The 17,967-nt window shown below is 37.3% G+C and overlaps 1 protein-coding gene across 1 annotated transcript in view; it reads right to left on the bottom strand.

Moving 5' to 3' along the window:
- Positions 1–96: 96 nt before the first annotated feature.
- The window catches only part of tyw1 (tRNA-yW synthesizing protein 1 homolog (S. cerevisiae)), a 72,918-nt gene continuing 55,047 nt past the window's right edge, over positions 97–17,967 (bottom strand). The window contains 2 exon segments of the mRNA XM_048160215.1: positions 97–597; positions 8,049–8,216. Coding sequence (XP_048016172.1) covers positions 376–597; positions 8,049–8,216 — 390 coding nt within the window. The 3' untranslated portion in view covers positions 97–375.

Below are 17,967 nucleotides of genomic sequence, written 5' to 3'. Positions count from 1 at the left end.
AAAATTTGCACCCTAAGGTGGTATGAGTAAATGAAGTCACTGGTTCTTCCGTTCTGTCCTTCTTTAAGAGTTATTAGATGCAGAGCTGAACAGGACTTGGGAATTAAATTCTTTATTACTATGACCACAAATAAAAACAGAAGCTGACACTCATTAAAAAACGGCATGAAAAATAGTTTTCAAGTACAGCAAGGGTGTACTTTATGCTAACAAGAATTTCATTCCTAAGGCAAGTCTTGGAACGAAAAGTGAGCCTTGGCTAAAATAACAAAAATCAGAAGTCTTAATCTTGGGTGCAGTCAATCTGGTGATCTATTCCATACATTAAAAATACACATTCCTCTACAAACATGAAGTAGGAAGCCAAGAGTAATATCAACACCCTGAGATATCTTTGGTCTTATTCTTTCTCTGGAAGCGTGTGTCCGAGGGATCAAATCCCCTCTCTCGGGCCCCAAATATGGCCCAGCTAGGGGTTTTGGCCATATAGTCCATTGCAGAGAAGCTCTTGGTGCCCCCGCTCTCCTCGTATTCTTGAATGAGCTCCTGGAAGCGCTCATAGTCAATCCACGTCCACCATTCCCCGTCGACTTTGAACTGCAGACACAGGAAAGAAAAGAGGTAAGAAAGAGGACATAGAGTACTGTGATGAATAACACACAAACAGATGTACAGGTGAAGATTGGACTGAGTCTCCCTGCTCACTGGTGTTCACTTTGACTAATGATTCCTGATGTGTGTTTTCAGAGCATACACATTGCCAACTGCGCAAATAATTGCTACTGAACACTAAGATAGGAGTGAATCAGAGGAAGAGGGCAAAGGAAGTTGCTTTCGGACCATGTCTTTCAGTTGAAAGACTTTTGTAGTTCTATAGCAAACGACACAGTTCTTGAAGTCCTTGCACTCTAGCACACTTCAGAATCACAAGATATCAAATGGGACAACCTACAATCTTCAGGACAGTGCTGCATTGTCCTTATCAAGAGTGCCATTTTAGGTGCGGTCTGTGACAGGGGAAGTAGTTGAAATGCAAGACGTGGTCTTGGGCCAGTCCTTTAGCACAAACATTCTGTTTCAATCAATCTCGCCCCAATCTTGACTTAGGTTGGACAAGCTTTGGGTCTATATAAGAGTCTAGGCACAGCTTACTTCTGCTTGTTTTCCCACCCTACACATTTAATCAATTTCCATCAGTGCCTCTAAACCATTCTCCAACACACAGGCATAAAGAGTCCTAGTGGGGAGCTGCACTGATTACATTTCACACTGCACTGATGAGATGCTTTACTGTGATCCATGCTCAGCATGGTGATGCAATCAGCTATAGGCACCAGACTCCTGTTCCTCCCTTCTCTCGACATGCCCTTTCTTTCTAAGACCTCCTCATTGCCACAAAATCGATTTAGGTGTAGTATATTTTGCTCTGAGGACATTGCAGAGGTTCCTGACTGGTTTGCTAGAGGCTAGGGTTGAGGTAAAAGCATTTAGGAGAGAAAGACAAGTCTTGAAAGTGAGTATAACTCTTTCAAGGGAAACATGCTTTCTAGTTGAGACTTGAGGAACCAGATCAGTCGAACAACAAAAGACACGGAATAAGCAGTCTTGGCTGTTGCAAAGTATTTTCTGCTTGCCTCATTGCACATATCCAGAGAGAGAGAAACTGTCCTTTCGACTGCAGAAACGGAAGATGTCCAGCAGCTAACAAAGCTGTCAAGAGTGGATCAGACCAGAGCAGGCTCTCTTGATGACAACCGTTGTCCAAGTTGCTGGAAGCTACCCGCTGCCTCATCCTGGTTACGTGCACCACAACTGAGAAGCAAGCTTACCTTTCCACTACTGAAAATTTCAAGGCCACCAGCTCCTCTTACCACAGTGCCAAGCATGAGATTAATTGTCCTTGTGTCATATCTCTGTTTAGCTGCTTTCCTGAGAGACAGCCTCAAATGCTATCTCAGTCTACAGTCAGTCTGTAAAGCCTTAAGCAGTGTGCATCCTCTGGGGAACCTTCTTCCTCAGCTGCATGTTTTCATTACAGAGTAATTTGCTGAGGTGAATCACTCCATAGCTTCCTTCACAAATACTCAGCAGTCAGAAGATGAAGGCTCCCATGGGATCCAACTCCGGAAGAGGCCACAGATATATCCCGACCACTTTTAAGATGTCTTACCCTCATTGTCATTCTTACACACATGTGGTTCGGCTTAGTGTTCTTCTATATTACTCACATTAGGACGCTACTGTTAGTAACTGCTAACTAAAAATAGCATTGCTACAAGGTTGTTTACACTTTGCAAGCTGACTGGACAATAATCAAAATCACTGATACACAAAATCATTTTAAATGTGTATTTAGGCACCACAACACTTTAATGTGCAGTATTATGGACCAAGAACGTTAACTATATTTGAGTCCACACCATCGAACGATAACGGTATGTTTATTCTAAGCTTGTGCGCTGCGGTTTCAAAGTGTATTGTAGTTTTTTTGTTTTTTTTTTGCATTTACACTACTTTAACCAGCAGATATCCTCAGCATGCTATGTTTCGAGTGAATCTAGCTAGTGTAATAGATCTAATCTAATGCTGCCTTCAAGTGCTATCGGAAATTTGATAATTCCCATTTCTGAAAGTCGCGATTACGAGCTCATCGCATTTAAGTTTCGAAATGGAAGGGCGTTCATGTGCAATTTTTTCATATTTATCATATTTATGATAATTCCGAGAGCACATGAAGGCAGCATAACAGTGAATTTAGCTGACATAGTCAATATAGTGGAATAAAAACACGTCTTTTTCACTGCAACTTCAAAGGAAGCAAGACAATGTTGTCGAAACTAGCGCTGGATATGCTGGAACAAGTAACTGTTACACTGTTTGCTATCCTGGTATAATGATCTCCTCATTAATACTCACCATTTATTCCGATTGTTTTCCATTTTTCCATTTTCTTTAAAGTATCCTCGAATAAGGGGTTTGACTTCTGTCAAACAGTGGTGGATTTTGCGGGATTAACTCTGCGATTAACTTCTTAACGCAATGTCGTCTGCCATTTTAAATGCGTGGGCCCTTAAATTAGAATGTATTCTGATTGGCTGTCTGTGTTATCATTCAACAGCAATGATGTCGTTCCTCTATATCATTATAGTTATAGCTGTGGTGTGGACACTGCTATTCTTTAATATTTAGAACGATTTTTAGAACTACAGCCTTTGTAATGGATATTCAGCTTGAGATGTGCTAAAAATATGATAAACAACAGCTGATAACCCATATAACTAATATAGGAATTAATAATATGCGGTAGCCCAAACTGATATCCTCATAGTGTTTGTCTCAGATAAATATCCCATAGAGTAGTGAACGATAAATTATGAACTTCTAGTTTGGCAAGCTATAGTTTCAAAGTAGCTTCCTCAACACAGTCCAAGATGAAAATAGGCAGGAATACTGAACTTTAGATGCCATATAAGAGAGTGGCAAAGTGGCAGTCCTTTTATTTTCTGAGAGCAACATTACCCACATCTGCCACACCAACAGATGGCCACATCATTGAGAGAGTGCACTTTAAGGTTCCATTCATTTATAAAATTGCTTCTGTGCAGCTAACAGGGAGCACTAAGCATATGAAGCCATAATGCAAATGGGGTTTTGGGATGCCACATCACCCAACACAGATTGCAGCCCCTCTTTCATTCCCTAAACACTATAAACATCCCCCAAAATTGATGGTCTGTTCTGTTTGGTGTGCTGTGGGGTTTCTACAGTCTGGTGTAGTTACTGTGAGAACACTGGGATTCTAAAGTTTAAATGGCTAATCTTGTTTATGAATTAATAAATGTTCATAAGGCCAGCTAAGGCTTTTGAAAAATGCAATAAGCTTCAAGGCTACATCTCTTATTAGTGGTGCCTGTCAAGGTAAGCAGCTCTCTTACTATTGCACAAACTCAGGGCTGAAAGTACACCATCCCCCGGTTTCACAGACAAGTCTTAAGCCTAGTCTTAGACAAAAATGCATGTTTGAGCCATTTTAACTGAAAGCAACTTGCACGGACATCTCTTAAAATAAGGCCTAATCCTGGCTTAATCTAAGCCCTGTCTGTGAAACCAAGTCTGTAAGTATTAAACTTAAGTAACCACACAAAAATCACCTAAAACACCTTAGAAATGACCTACAGTAGCAGCATCTGTGTAGTTAGAGTGTTTTGCATGGGCCACCCACATTTAAGAAAATCAAGTTACCTGTAAAACTCTTGATGGATTTAAATCCTTGTTTAACCCAGCTTTACATGCTTTTGATTTCCTTCCCATAGAAAGTTGAGCTCAAGGGAATTAGTTCAGAACATGGAGAGAGAGGATGGGCTTTATGAGGACACAACTTTATGAGAATATAAGCTGTCACCTCCACACAGGGAAGAGCTGTAAATTCATTCAGAGGGTCTTACCTCATCAATAACAATGCGGATAAAGGGTGAATGTTTGCAACCCTGGAAAAAAAAGAAGGAAAAAAAAAAAAAACGAACGAACGCGGCAGCTAAACAAAGTCAATGCAATGAAATACTGCATGGCCTTCCAAGGTCTAATGTGAAAAATGACTTCTTATTACAGGAACAATGGACCTTTTTAGCACCCTTGTGAGTCATGGCCGAGCCGAAAAGAGGGTGAGAGAGAGTCCCTGTGTGGTCTGTGGTAACGTGGTGAGGAATGAATTTTCACATCAAATTCAATGCCTTTTCATTCAGATGTCTGTCAGAGGCAATGCAAAGAGAGCTCTTTAACATGCATAAGGCAGGGACAAAAACCTTCCAGAGGAAGGCAAAGCAGCTCAGTGCTGGGGACTGGCTTTATCACAGCATCATTTGAATTTCAGAAGCAGAACAGTGTAATAGCTGAAGATGGCAAAAAAGTGATAAGAGTTTGGATAAAATGGAAGTTTGCTTTTAAAGTTTTCATATTACACCCTAACATTAAAGCATTAGTTCACTTTCAAACGAAAATTACCCCAAGCTTTACTCACCCTCAAGCCATCCTAGGTGTATATGACTTTCTTCTTTCTGATGAACACAATCGGAGATATATTAATAAATATCCTGACGCATCCGAGCTTTTTAATAGCAGTGAGCGGGATCAATGAGTATGAGCTGAAAAAAGTGCCTCCATCCACATCAATCCATCATAAAAGTACTCCACACGACTCCGGGGGGTTAATAAAGGCCCCCAAAAGTGAAGCAATGCATTTGTGTAAAAAAAATATCCATATTTAACAAGTTATGAAGTAAAATATCTAGCTTCCGCCAGACCGCCTTCAGTATTCTACTTACGAAGAAAGTGTAAAACTCTCACAGTTCAAAAAGCTTACCCTACGTCCTATGCCTTCCCTATTCAAATTACGTAAAAAGCTTAACTGATGCGACGCCAGTTCCGTTTTTTTCGTAATTTGAATATGGAAGGCGGTCTGGCGGAAGCTAGATATTTTACTCCATAACTTGCTAAATGTGGAGTTTTTTTTTTATTTTAATTTTTTTTACACAAATGCATCTCTTCGCTTTAGAAGGCCTTTATTAACTCCCGGAGCCATGTGGAGGATGTTTATGATGAAGGGATGTGGATGGAGGCACTTTATTCAACTCACACTCGTTGATACCACTCACTGCCATTATAAATCTTGGAGGCTTCAGGATATTAATATATCTCTGTGTTCATCAGAATGTCATATACACCTAGGATGGCTTGAGAGAGAGTAAAGCTTGGGCTAATTTTCATTTGAAAGTGAACTAATCCTTTAAGTAGGATGAACAGATCTGTAAAATTTATTGGAGCATATTTATGGGAGCATCTTCCCCAATAAATCATGCACATTCTACCCATAATATAATTGGCTCATAATGCCATGAGGAGGCTGAAGTGCTGTCCCGTACAGCCATAATCTTCATCCAACAAATCACACGCCTAAGAAAACAAAGTCCTTCATTAGTCTTTTGTTGCTGTTATCACTGTATTGGAGCACTACCCTCATAAGTCTCGCAACCAGCCTTCTCGGCTGCCCACCAACAAACCCCTTTGCCTTCTTTCCAAACAGCTGATGATGAGGCAGTGGAGGGCCGAGCACCTTCTCATGCCTGTGTGGGCTTGCTCTGGGGACGTACACTGACTATGGCTCTCCACTACTGCAGCTCATTTATAGCTATCATGTTTGTAACTCTGCATCATGAGACAGGAAGTGAATGGAGGGGTTTTAAAGGATGTAAACAGGTGAACATGTAATTACAATCCCTTGCACATAAAAGAGCTCTCCGTGCCTAGGATGAGTAAGGAAGCTGAATGAACTAATGGGATTATTTGGAAATCAAAATAGCAAATGAGGAAGATGTCCAACAAAAGGAAGTAATCAGAATGGAAATGGAAAAACAAGAGAAGTCTGTTGCAGTATTTATGGAAGCTTGTTTCTGCCATGGAATAAAAAATACAAAAGGTAACTGGGAGTTTTTCATCTCACAATCCTTACTTTTTTCTCAGAATTGCAAGACACAGAGTCGCAATTATGTGTTATAAAGTCAGAATTGCAAGACTTTTCTCAGAATTTCGAGTTTATATCTCGCATATTTATGACATGCAATTGTGAGAAAAAGCCGTTTGAAAAAAAGCCAGAATTGTGAAATAAAAAAATAAAAAAAAAAATAATAATAATAATCTTTTAAATTGTTTTATTCCATGGCGGAAACATGCTTCCATAGTATTTGACACCCATGACTTTAAGGGAAAAAAACAGTTTGTCAAAAAAAAAAAAAAATGTTATAATAATAAATTCAGCCAATCAGAATTGTTCAATACATTTTGGGTGTTTCAAAGCACAATATGGAGTTAACTGGGTAAAATACGAAGGAAAATATGCTTTTCAAATCCAAATTAAAATACAGAAATACCAGTGTAAATGACTTGTTCTCACTTATTAAAAAGTAATGCACCCATATTTGAAGAAGTTTGTGTATATGTGTGAAGATGCCTTTATTTGAGAATAAAGTGAAAAGGCTTGAATTTTGATCTGTTCATTATCCAAAGTGATAGTGTTGCATCAGAAGTCAAGTTGTATGGATTAAATCCTTGTTTAACCCTGATTTACATGCTTTAATTTACTTCCTATAGTCGTTTTTAGAGTGTAAAGATTTGGACCCCAATGACTTTCATTATTTGGACAAAAGCAGCTGAAACATTTTTCACAATATCATCTTTGTTCCACAGAAAGAAAAAAGTCATACACATTAGGATGATATGAGGGTGAGTAAATTATGAGAGAATTTTTGGGTGAACTATCCCTTTAAACCAAACTTGGATGGTTTGCCAGTCTTAGATGGTTTAAGCTGGTCTCCCAGTCAGGCTAAGCAAGTCTTCAGTTGACCATATGGCTTATCCCAGCTTGGCTAGCTCACAAGTGGCCAAAACCCCTCTAAAACCAGCAAACAAAGCCTGACCAGGCTTTGGGGGATCTGAAAAGACTGGTTTAAGATGTTTTAAGCAGGAAAAACAGAAGGCTTTGTGCCTTTAGTAAGGGAAACCATCCACTGTGTGTGTGAAGTTTATAACAGAAATATTCACCACAGAATCACATGCATAAATTTATGGTACTTGATTTCAGAATACAAATAGCAAATCATAAAAGGATATTGAAGCACCATATAACACTTGCACATAAATATGTTTTTTGTTTGTGAGAGAAGAGTGCTGGTAAGGGCTCACTGCCCACGCAAACCATTAGAGAAGCTGTCACAAGAAACAAATGTAAAACAAGAGTGGCTGCAAGAATGACTAGCGCTGTGTCAGGAGACAGCATAAAAACACAGGAAGGAAGGTTTAACCCTTCACCTGAATGGCAGTTTAATGCAAGTGCCCATATCAACACTTTCTTTTCAATGACATTTACAGAAATGGAAGAAGCATCTTTATTTGTTACACCTTTAAGTGGTCGGAAAGAGAAATTACAGTACAAACACGACGAAACTCTGCAGGAGCAGAACAGCAGCTTTGTGCCAAGCGTGCCTGTGAAGGGTTACCTTGTGGTGTGCAAGTAACAGACAATTGGAGTGCTCGTGTTCGCAGGCAATTTCATAATCTGGGAGCAGGTTGGCCAGCTGCTGCACGAAATAGACGACCTCCTCGTGCCAGGGTACGTTGGCCATTGTCAGGCTACTGGCTGAGCTCTCGCCACAGTACGTCACTCCCTGGAGGAAGGGTAAAAAGACAAGAGGGATGAAGTTATTAAATGGCATGCAAAAGTTAGAAAAAATTGCATGATAAAAATCAAACAAAAGTATCAACATAAAATAGATTCAATTCTACCAGCTGCACTTTCTCGCTCTCATCTCTTCAACACACAAACCCGCCTCCCCTCACTCACTTGTTTCATTTGCTCCGAATGAATATTGCTGGTGACAGGGCTTGAATTTTGGCATGGGATTGTGCGTATTGCGCAAAATTTTACTCATTCCCGCAGATTTTGTGCGGGCACTCAATGTGCACGCAGATAAAGCTGCCTCTCAGTTCTTTTTCGATGCATATTGCGCTTAAACAGTCAAATAAACAAAATATCAAAATGGTGGTCTTGGTGAGTATTCATATAAACACAGTCAGTTATGTTTTAACCCTTTCGCAAGTAAGTTTAAAGGTGCCATTGAATTGAAAATTTAATTTACCTCTGCATAGTTCAGTACATGGAAAAGACATACAGTGAGTCTCAAACTCCACTGTTTCCTTCTTATATAAATCTCATTTGTTTAAAAGACCTCCGAAGAACAGGCAAATCTCAACATAACACCGACTGTTACGTAATAGTCGGGGTGTACGCCCCCAATATTTGCATATGCCAGCCCATGTTCCCAACATTATGAAAGGCATTAGACAAGGGCAGCCAGTATTAACGTCTGGATCTGTGGACAGCTGAATCATCAGACTAGGTAAGCAAGCAAGGACAACAGCGAAAAATGGCAGATGGAGCAATAATAACTGACATGATCCATGATATCATGTTATTTTTAGTGATATTTGTAAATTGTCTTTCTAAATGTTTCGTTAGCATGTTTCTAATGTACTGTTAAATGTGGTTAAAGTTACCATTGTTTCTTACTGTATTCACGGAGACAAGAGCCGTCACTATTTTCATTATTAAACACTTGCAGTCTGTATAATTCATAAACAACTTCATTCTTTATAAATCTCTGTAACAGTGTAGCATTAGCCGTTAGCCACGGAGCACAGCCTCAAACTCATTCAGAATCAAATGTAAACATCCAAATAAATACCATACTTACGCAATTAGACATGCTGCATGACGAACACTTTGTAAAGATCCATTTTGAGGGTTATATTAGCTGTGTGAACTTTGTTTATGCAATGATAAGAGTCGAGAGCTCGGGGGGCGGAGAGCGTGAGCAATTAAAGGGGCCGCAGCCTGAATCGGCGCATTTCTAATTATGCCTCAAAATAGGTAGTTAAAAAAATGTATTAAAAAAAATCTATGGGATATTTTGAGCTGCAACTTCACAGACACATTCAGGGGACACCTTAGACTTATATTGCATCTTGTAAAAAAACGTTTGATGGCACCTTTAAATATTCTGGCTGATCCCAAGTATGAGTTTTTTTAAGGTGACCATTTTTTAGAACGTATCACTTTGTTTCCATGGTGATGTGTCATTGCTCGTTACGTGACACACCGCAGCGCTGTATGACTAATGATCTGCTTTTATTTAATTTTTCACAAATTTGTTAACTATAGCATGAAATATCTGATATTCTGATTGCCAAATTTGTAAAAGTGGATGTGTTTTGCTGTTTAAACACCTTTATAACAATCATGTTAGATGAGCTATGAGCTCACACAGAGAATCGGATCTGTTGGATTTACAACACGTGAATTCATCCACTTCTCCGGAAATATATGAAAGTAAGTGAGTTGCTGAACTGGGGAAGAATAGAGTAAGCTTTAAAGTTACTTTCACAATGTGTATCTGATATGAATAAAACATGTCGTCTAATTATAATGGAAAGGGTTGTTATTTCCACGTCTATAGACATCGTTTGGTATTTTACAAACTCTAAATATATTGTTTTGTTAGTACTCATGTGTATTTAATTGTCTGAAACCTAAAATAAAGATTATTTGGTTGAAAACACTGCATATATGTAATATATATGAAAAGCGCTGCACGTGTCTGTCTCTGGTTTAGCGTCAGCCAAAGCGCGCACGCACATTTGAATTTGACAGTTGATCACGTGATGCGTTGAACGTTTTAATCACACCGGTGTGATCGTATGCATCAAAGGGTTAAGTGAAGCTAAACGGTTGAGAAAGAAAATGCATGTGTCTGTGTGTCAGGTCTTAAAGTGACAGCAGCCTAATATACCTGCTGTCAAATTATGAGATAATATTAAAGATATCTATATGCCAATTTTTTCCCATGGTATTGATGTCAAAATTGTGTCCAGTGAAAATGCTGAGTGGCTTTATTTTAATTTTAATATATTTAGACAAAACAGTATATTTAAATGTTAGCCATTCATCAGTTATCAGCCATAACGTGAAAATATTCTACACTTTTTTTTTTTTTGTGTATTGATGATGCAGATGTTTAATAAAATCAATAAATTGTTCAAGGTCACAAGCTACAGTAATTTAACCATAATCAAATGAGTTTTAGGTTCTCCACTTTGGGTTACACGCAAGACCACTCAGCCGTGGTAAAATCACTGTAACGCACTGCCTCTTGTACTTTTCACAAACATGCTTTTTCAAATACAACCGATATTGGCCTGACTCGCTTTTAGATTTAACTGTGCCTCTTTCAAAAAAGGGACACAAAAACACTCTGAATCATATCAGCGCACACACAGCCCAAAGACACAGTGGCGCGTGGAAGCTGATTTGGTTTTTCTAAGGATGATGGAGACTGAGACGACCAGATCATCTCATTCAACACCTACACACACACACACACCACACACACACGCACACACACACACACGACAGGACAGCATTTACGTCACACCTCATAGATGTTGCTGTAATCAGGACAAACAGGCTATGAAGGCTGCATGTACCACATGCTGGGAATGAAAATTCAGTTTACATTAATAATACGATTTCTGTCATTTTGAACTCTGATGTCTGACTGGATACTGAAACAAACTGGTGTCAAGTCAGGTCACGTACTCTTTTTGAACCTTCACACACTATGAAAAGTGGTCATTAATAAGCCTTTGCAACCAAACAAGTGACGACACACCACTGGATGCAAATGAACTCATTTGTAGCATGGCCACCATCAGTTCATGGGTCTGCTTGTGTGTAGGAGTAGCTGTGCTGTTGAAAAGACATTACTCATTCTGTGATCGAGTGAAAACCCATTCTGTGAGGCTTTATCTTATTTCAGTCTTCATCACTAGAAGCTGTTAGCACTCTATTACGCCGCACAATCGATAGATGAACATCTCCAATGCATTGAGAGAATCGAAAAAGAAAGAGACATCATATGAAAGATATCAGATACATCATAACTGTAAACGATGCATCAATGGCTTAAATGATACACAAACGAAACAAAATAATGGAGATTAAAAGTATATTCATTCTAAATAATGTGAATACTGAGTGCAATAATACACTAAACATTAATCACAAGAGGCATTATGTAAGCAAATTATTCATACAGAATTTCTCACAGCTTTCTTTTACCTGAAGCTAATGGCTTATAATTATGTATATAAATAAGTATAATTATAAAGATATTCATAATGAAAGATTATGTACAATACTGTTTTTTTTTCATATTTGATACAGATTCTTCAAGTGCAATTGTCAAATAATTAATATTCAGAACTGATCTTTAATTAGTTCTCTATATTTTGAAAATAACAGTCATTAGATTAATTAGAATTGTTGTTTTCTAGTATAAATATGCAAAGTTGATTTGCAATCTGTTTTTTATATTTTGTCTTGTGTCTAATTAAGCTCATTTTTAATATTTAAAGTTTAATAATCAGCCTGATCATCAGTTTCTCTCTCTTCACAATGCCATCTTTTCACAAATAACTGCAGACTTATAATACACTATAATATTCACATAATCACATTTAAAGAGTATAATGCAATATAACAAATCAAATTGGTTGTTTTCCATGTGTATTAATGCATTAGATCTCTTTACAGGTATGACTATGAGCAGATAAGTATTATGAATGCATTATGGCTCTATTAGCATCCCAGTGCAATTCATTCCTCTCTGAGGACAGAGAAAACAGAGGAAATGAAAGGACAGGTTTCTTGCTTTCCTCATCCCTGCCTTCTGGGCTGTGGCTGATGTCCAAAGCTGATATTCGGGGTCTGGTACAGAATTAATGAGCCCAGATCTTATCTGGCCGCTCTGTAGCCATAGAGAATAATGGTTACCTACAGAAATGCCTTGATAAATCAATGAGGCGAGGAAAATGAGGGCGTTTCTTCAGCCCGTCTATGCCAACTAACAATGCTACAGATTTCGTGTCACGAACTAACAATCTGACTCTATTAGTGTATAAACATTTGGTTGACTTATTAAAGTTGAACTGATAAAGGCGCTATGAAAAATCATTTAACTGCACGTGGGTTTAGAGGTAGATGAATAATACTCTAAGAGTGTCGTCCAATAATTTAGTGTCCTCAAATGTCCAACCTTTTAAATAACTAAGGTGGAGATCATTTGGGAGCCCAGTGCAGACTGTCCATCTTTGTGTCAGGGCTAACACCTCTAAGATGCTCTAATTGTGCAGGAATAATGGTTTGATCAATAACTGCCCAAAGAGGAGGATTCCTCAGCGCCGGAGGAAGGAACAGGACAGACACTGCGTTACACATGGAGGCCGAAAACTACAAATCCAAACTGTATCATTACATTTTATTAGGGATGCGATGCACAATATATCGGTACCATTTCAGATAATTTTTTAAAATTTATATCAATTTATTTCACCAATACATTTTTCATTCAGATCAGCTTTGCCATCTTTTGACGCATACTTAAAGTTAAACTTTAAAAACACTGGGTCTCAGTCACTAATAATTGAGTGAATTATTCATATTTACAGGCACAGGAGAACTCAACCTTATTCGAAAGTTAATGACTTTTGAGTATTCTAAATGAGTGACGGCGTGCCTGAGGTTAGTAATTTGCATAAAACATATATAAGCCGCTTTCGTTGCTCTCAGTAAACATGGTGCTCTCTATAGACACGCTCTCGCCTGCAAGATCCTTGAGCAATGCTATGATCAAAACAAGTTCAAACACCTTTAATACAAACCCAGATTAGAGACCTGTGATTGGCCAGCTCTACATAAGCGAATCTGCATTTTTATGAAACTTCAGCTTGAGCTATAACACCTTTTCTTACTCTTTTACTGTATTTTATATATATATATATATATATATATATATATATATATATATATATATATATATATATATATATATATATATATATATATATATATATATATATTTTTTTTTTTTTTTTTTGATTGAAAACACAACACCTCTGCATTCACGACTTCTCTCAACGTAGGAACAGGAGAGCTGTCAGTCAATAAATGGGAAAACAAAGTAACTTGAGTTACTTATTAGAAAAAGTAACTCAGATATTTTGTTGTAAATTTACAAGTAATGCGTTACTTTACTAGTTACTAGAAAAAAGTAATCTGATTACATAAATCGGGTTACTTGAAATGCGTTACCCCAACAATGTATGTATGTATATATATATATATATATATATATATATATATATATATATATATATATATATATATATATATATATATATATATATATATATATATATATATATATATATATATATATATATATATATACACATATACAGTACAGTCCAAAAGTTTGGAACCACTAAGATTTTTAATGTTTTTAAAAGAAGTTTCGTCTGCTCACCAAGGCTACATTTATTTAATTAAAAATACAGTAAAAAACAGTAATATTGTGAAATATTATTACAATTTAAAATAACTTTTCTATTTGAATATATTTCACAAAGTAATTTATTCCTGTGATGGCAAATTAGAATTTTCAGCATCATTACTCCAGTCTTCAGTGTCACATGATCCTTCAGAAATCATTCTAATATGCTGATCTGCTGCTCAAGAAACATTTAATGTGTACAATTGTACAAAATATTTGTGTACAATATTTTTTTTCAGGATTATTTGATGAATAGAAAGTTCAAAAGAACAGTGTTTATCTGAAATCTAATCTTTTGTAACATTATAAATGTCTTTACTGCCACTTTTGATTGATTTAATGCATCCTTGCAGAATAAAAGTATTCATTTCTTTAATTTCTTTTCAAAAAAATAAAAATAAAAATTCTTACTGACCCCAAACTTTTGAACGGTAGTGTATAATGCTACAGAAGCTTTGTATTTCAGATAAATGCTGTTCTTTTGAACTTTCTATTCATCAAGGAATCCTGAAAAAAAAAGTACACAACTGTTTTTAACATTGAAAATAATCATAAATGTTTATTGAGCAGCAAATCAGCATATTAGAATGATTTCTGAAGGATCATGTGACACTGAAGACTGGAGTAACAATGCTGAAAATTCAGCTTTGCATCACAGGAATAAATTACTTTGTCAAATATATTTAAATAGTACACAGTTATTTTAAATTGTAATAATATTTCACAATATTACTGTTTTTACTGTATTTTTAATTAAATAAATGTAGCCTTGGTGAGCAGACGAAACTTCTTTTAAAAACATTAAAAATCTTAGTGGTTCCAAACTTTTGGACTGTACTGTATAATTTCACCTTAACACATTTATAAGACATGAAAACTTTTTTACAGAGATTTCACGGACAAATCTGTGCATACGCATGATTAGTGAATGAGAACCACTAAATTAACACTGCTAAATGTAATGTTTAGAAAACCTCAAAATGTTCAAACAAACGTACACATAAAATCTAATAACTAACAAAACACATGAAAATAGACAAAAAAACAAACAAACAAAAAAAAAAAAAACATTGGTTGTCTGACAGTTTGAGTAAATATTTCACCAGTGTGAGTAAATATTTCACCAGTGTGCAGCAGGTCTGGCAGATCCTGCATGTACAAAGTAAAAGAAGGGCATAACAAAGGTGTTGGGAAATGTGAGAGGTAAGGAGCAGCTGTTGGGTGCTGTAATTACTGCAGGGTTAAGGAGCTGCACTTGGGCCGAACAGCTGGAGGGGGCTGAACGCCTCCATAACTCACAGAAACATATCAAACTTGCTCAGCTACCACCAAACTTAATTAACCTCTGCATATATCACCACTCTGTTTCACGTCTAAAAAAAGTGGCCAAATGCGCACAAAACAACGTTGCCACTGCTGGTTGTTTGATGACTGGGTCACTGGTGTAAATGAGATGTCAAGAAATTTGATGCCTGGCTACATATGAACATTGTCTAATTATTATGAGAAACTTGTTGCCCAGCTCTTGGCAAGAATAAGCCATCATTACTCTAATTAAAGAGCAAAATAAATGCTATAAACAAAAAGGATGACTTTTAATGTGGCTAAAAAACATAGAGCATGGAACAAACAGTGTCAAAGGTTCATGGGTTTGATTCCCAGGAAATGCATGAATGGATAAAATGGATACTATGAATGTAATGACTTTACCCAGATTTAACTGCTTCAACAACATGCTCTCAGCTTCATGCTTCCCATATACCGGCTACCTTGTTAGTGCACAAAATTACTGACTGACAAATTATTAAAAGGTGAATGCAGGCTCAGAGACAGAGACAGCCTTCATCTGTTTGGGTAAACTCAGCAATATTTTCCTCACTTTCACATAGCCTTTATTTTATCCCATAGAAGGCGGCGTAAATCCTCGCCTTCTGCGGTCTATCAAAGTGGGCGATTATTGTTGCTAGGTAACAGCATGTCATAGTTGAAGTCGGCTTTACTTTGGAGTGGCTCTGCTTTGAATGTGAATGCGCTGAGGCGGGCTCCCTATGGGGCAGGTGCACACCAGTCACATGACTGGCTGTTGACTCGTAATGAGATTATGGGCAATTCTGTGGTTCTCTGTGTAACAGCCCCCCCCCCACCCCTTCCCTCCATTAGAAAAAACCTGCTAATGTGAAGATAAGAGTAGAGGAGAGAAGAAATACCTGAAAGAATTAATGCAAATTGCAGCTGAACAGGGAAAAGAGGAGAAACAAGGATGAATAAAACTGTAAATTAACAGACGTGAAAGATTGTTTTTCCACCTGGAGGAACGGCAAGAACTTCTCAGAGATTCAACAAAACAATGTGTCCATCATCTGGTGGTATGGGATGAATGAGGTCATGAGTGAATCGGTTATCAATACAATTAAACCAGTACAGTGTAATTACACAGGTCAACAAACTCCAGATACACTGAGGCAAAGAAAAACTGGCTGAGATGAGGAGAGATTTAATCAGTTTAGTCAATTGCATTAATCTTGTCAGTCGAGTTGATTAAGTAGGATAAGGGGTTTACTTACTGATTAAAAACTAACTTAAAAACATTTCATTAAAAAGCCATTAAAGTCACTAGTTAACCATTTAAAAGCTACAACCTTGGCATTTCATGGAGGACTGGAGGAAGAAGCGTAAACTGCTTTCTGAAAGTAAAGACTTACGGCTCCTCCTTTAATAAAATTAAAGAAAATTCACCTAAAATTAGGGCTGTGCGATACAGACAAAAAAATAAAAACAAAAATTCATGCCTTTTTGAATTCTTTTCATATGTTGTGCAGTTCACAAATACCTGTATTGATATCGATTTTAGTTTACCTGGTTCAGATTGTGCCACTGTTTTTTAAAGGTGCCCTAGAATTAAAAATTGAATTTATCTTGGCATAGTTAAATAACAAGAGTTCAGTACATGGAAATGACATACAGTGAGTCTCAAACTCCATTGTTTCCTCTTTCTTATATAAATCTAATTTGTTTAAAAAACCTCCGAAGAACAGGAGAATCTCAACATAACACCGACTGTTACGTAACAGTCGGGGTGTACGCCCCCAATATTGTAAAAATGGCAGATGGAGCGATAATAACTGACATGATCCATGATAACATGATATTTTTAGTGATATTTGTAAACCGTCTTTCTAAATGTTTCGTTAGCATGTTGCTAATGTACTGTTAAATGTGGTTAAAGTTACCATTGTTTCTTATTGTATTCACGGAGACAAGTCATTATTAAACACAATTGCAGTCTGTATAATTCATACACACAACTTCATTCTTTATAAATCTCTCCAACAGTGTAGCATTAGCCGTTAGACACGGAGCACAGCCTCAAATTCATTCAGAATCAAATGTAAACATCCAAATAAATACAATACTCACATAATCCGATGCAGTATGCATGACGAGCACTTTGTAAAGATCCATTTTGAGGGTTATATTAGCTGTGTAAACTTGGTTTATGCACTGTTTAAGGCAAGCGTGAGCTCCGGGGGCGGAGCGCGCAAGCATTTAAAGGGGCCGCAACATGAATCGGCGCATTTCTAATGATGCCCCAAAATAGGCAGTAAAAAAATTAATTAAAAAAAATCTATGGGGTATTTTGAGCTGAAACTTCACAGACACATTCAGGGGATACCTTAGACTTATATTACATCTTGTAAAAAAACGTTCGATGGCACCTTTAACTCACTATATGGACTTTAACTGTTGCGCTCGTGTCTCGGGTCTCTTGCAGCATCTCGCGTATGACAGAGTTCTATGCGGCGTTCAAAGTAAAACAAGTTCTACTTTTAAAAACGAGTCTCTAGACCTGCGTATCATGTTTTAAACCTCAAACAGTGAGTTTTGTGTGAATGGCCCCATACTCTGTTTTGCTGCAACGATAGTTTGACAGGTCTTGCAAATTACCTGGCTCTATGATACATCATCATCT

The sequence above is a fragment of the Megalobrama amblycephala genome, linkage group LG16, assembly GCF_018812025.1.
Source record: "Megalobrama amblycephala isolate DHTTF-2021 linkage group LG16, ASM1881202v1, whole genome shotgun sequence".
NCBI lineage: Eukaryota > Metazoa > Chordata > Actinopteri > Cypriniformes > Xenocyprididae > Megalobrama > Megalobrama amblycephala.
Note: the sequence above shows the minus strand (reverse complement) of the source record. Positions and strands in the feature narration are given on the sequence as shown.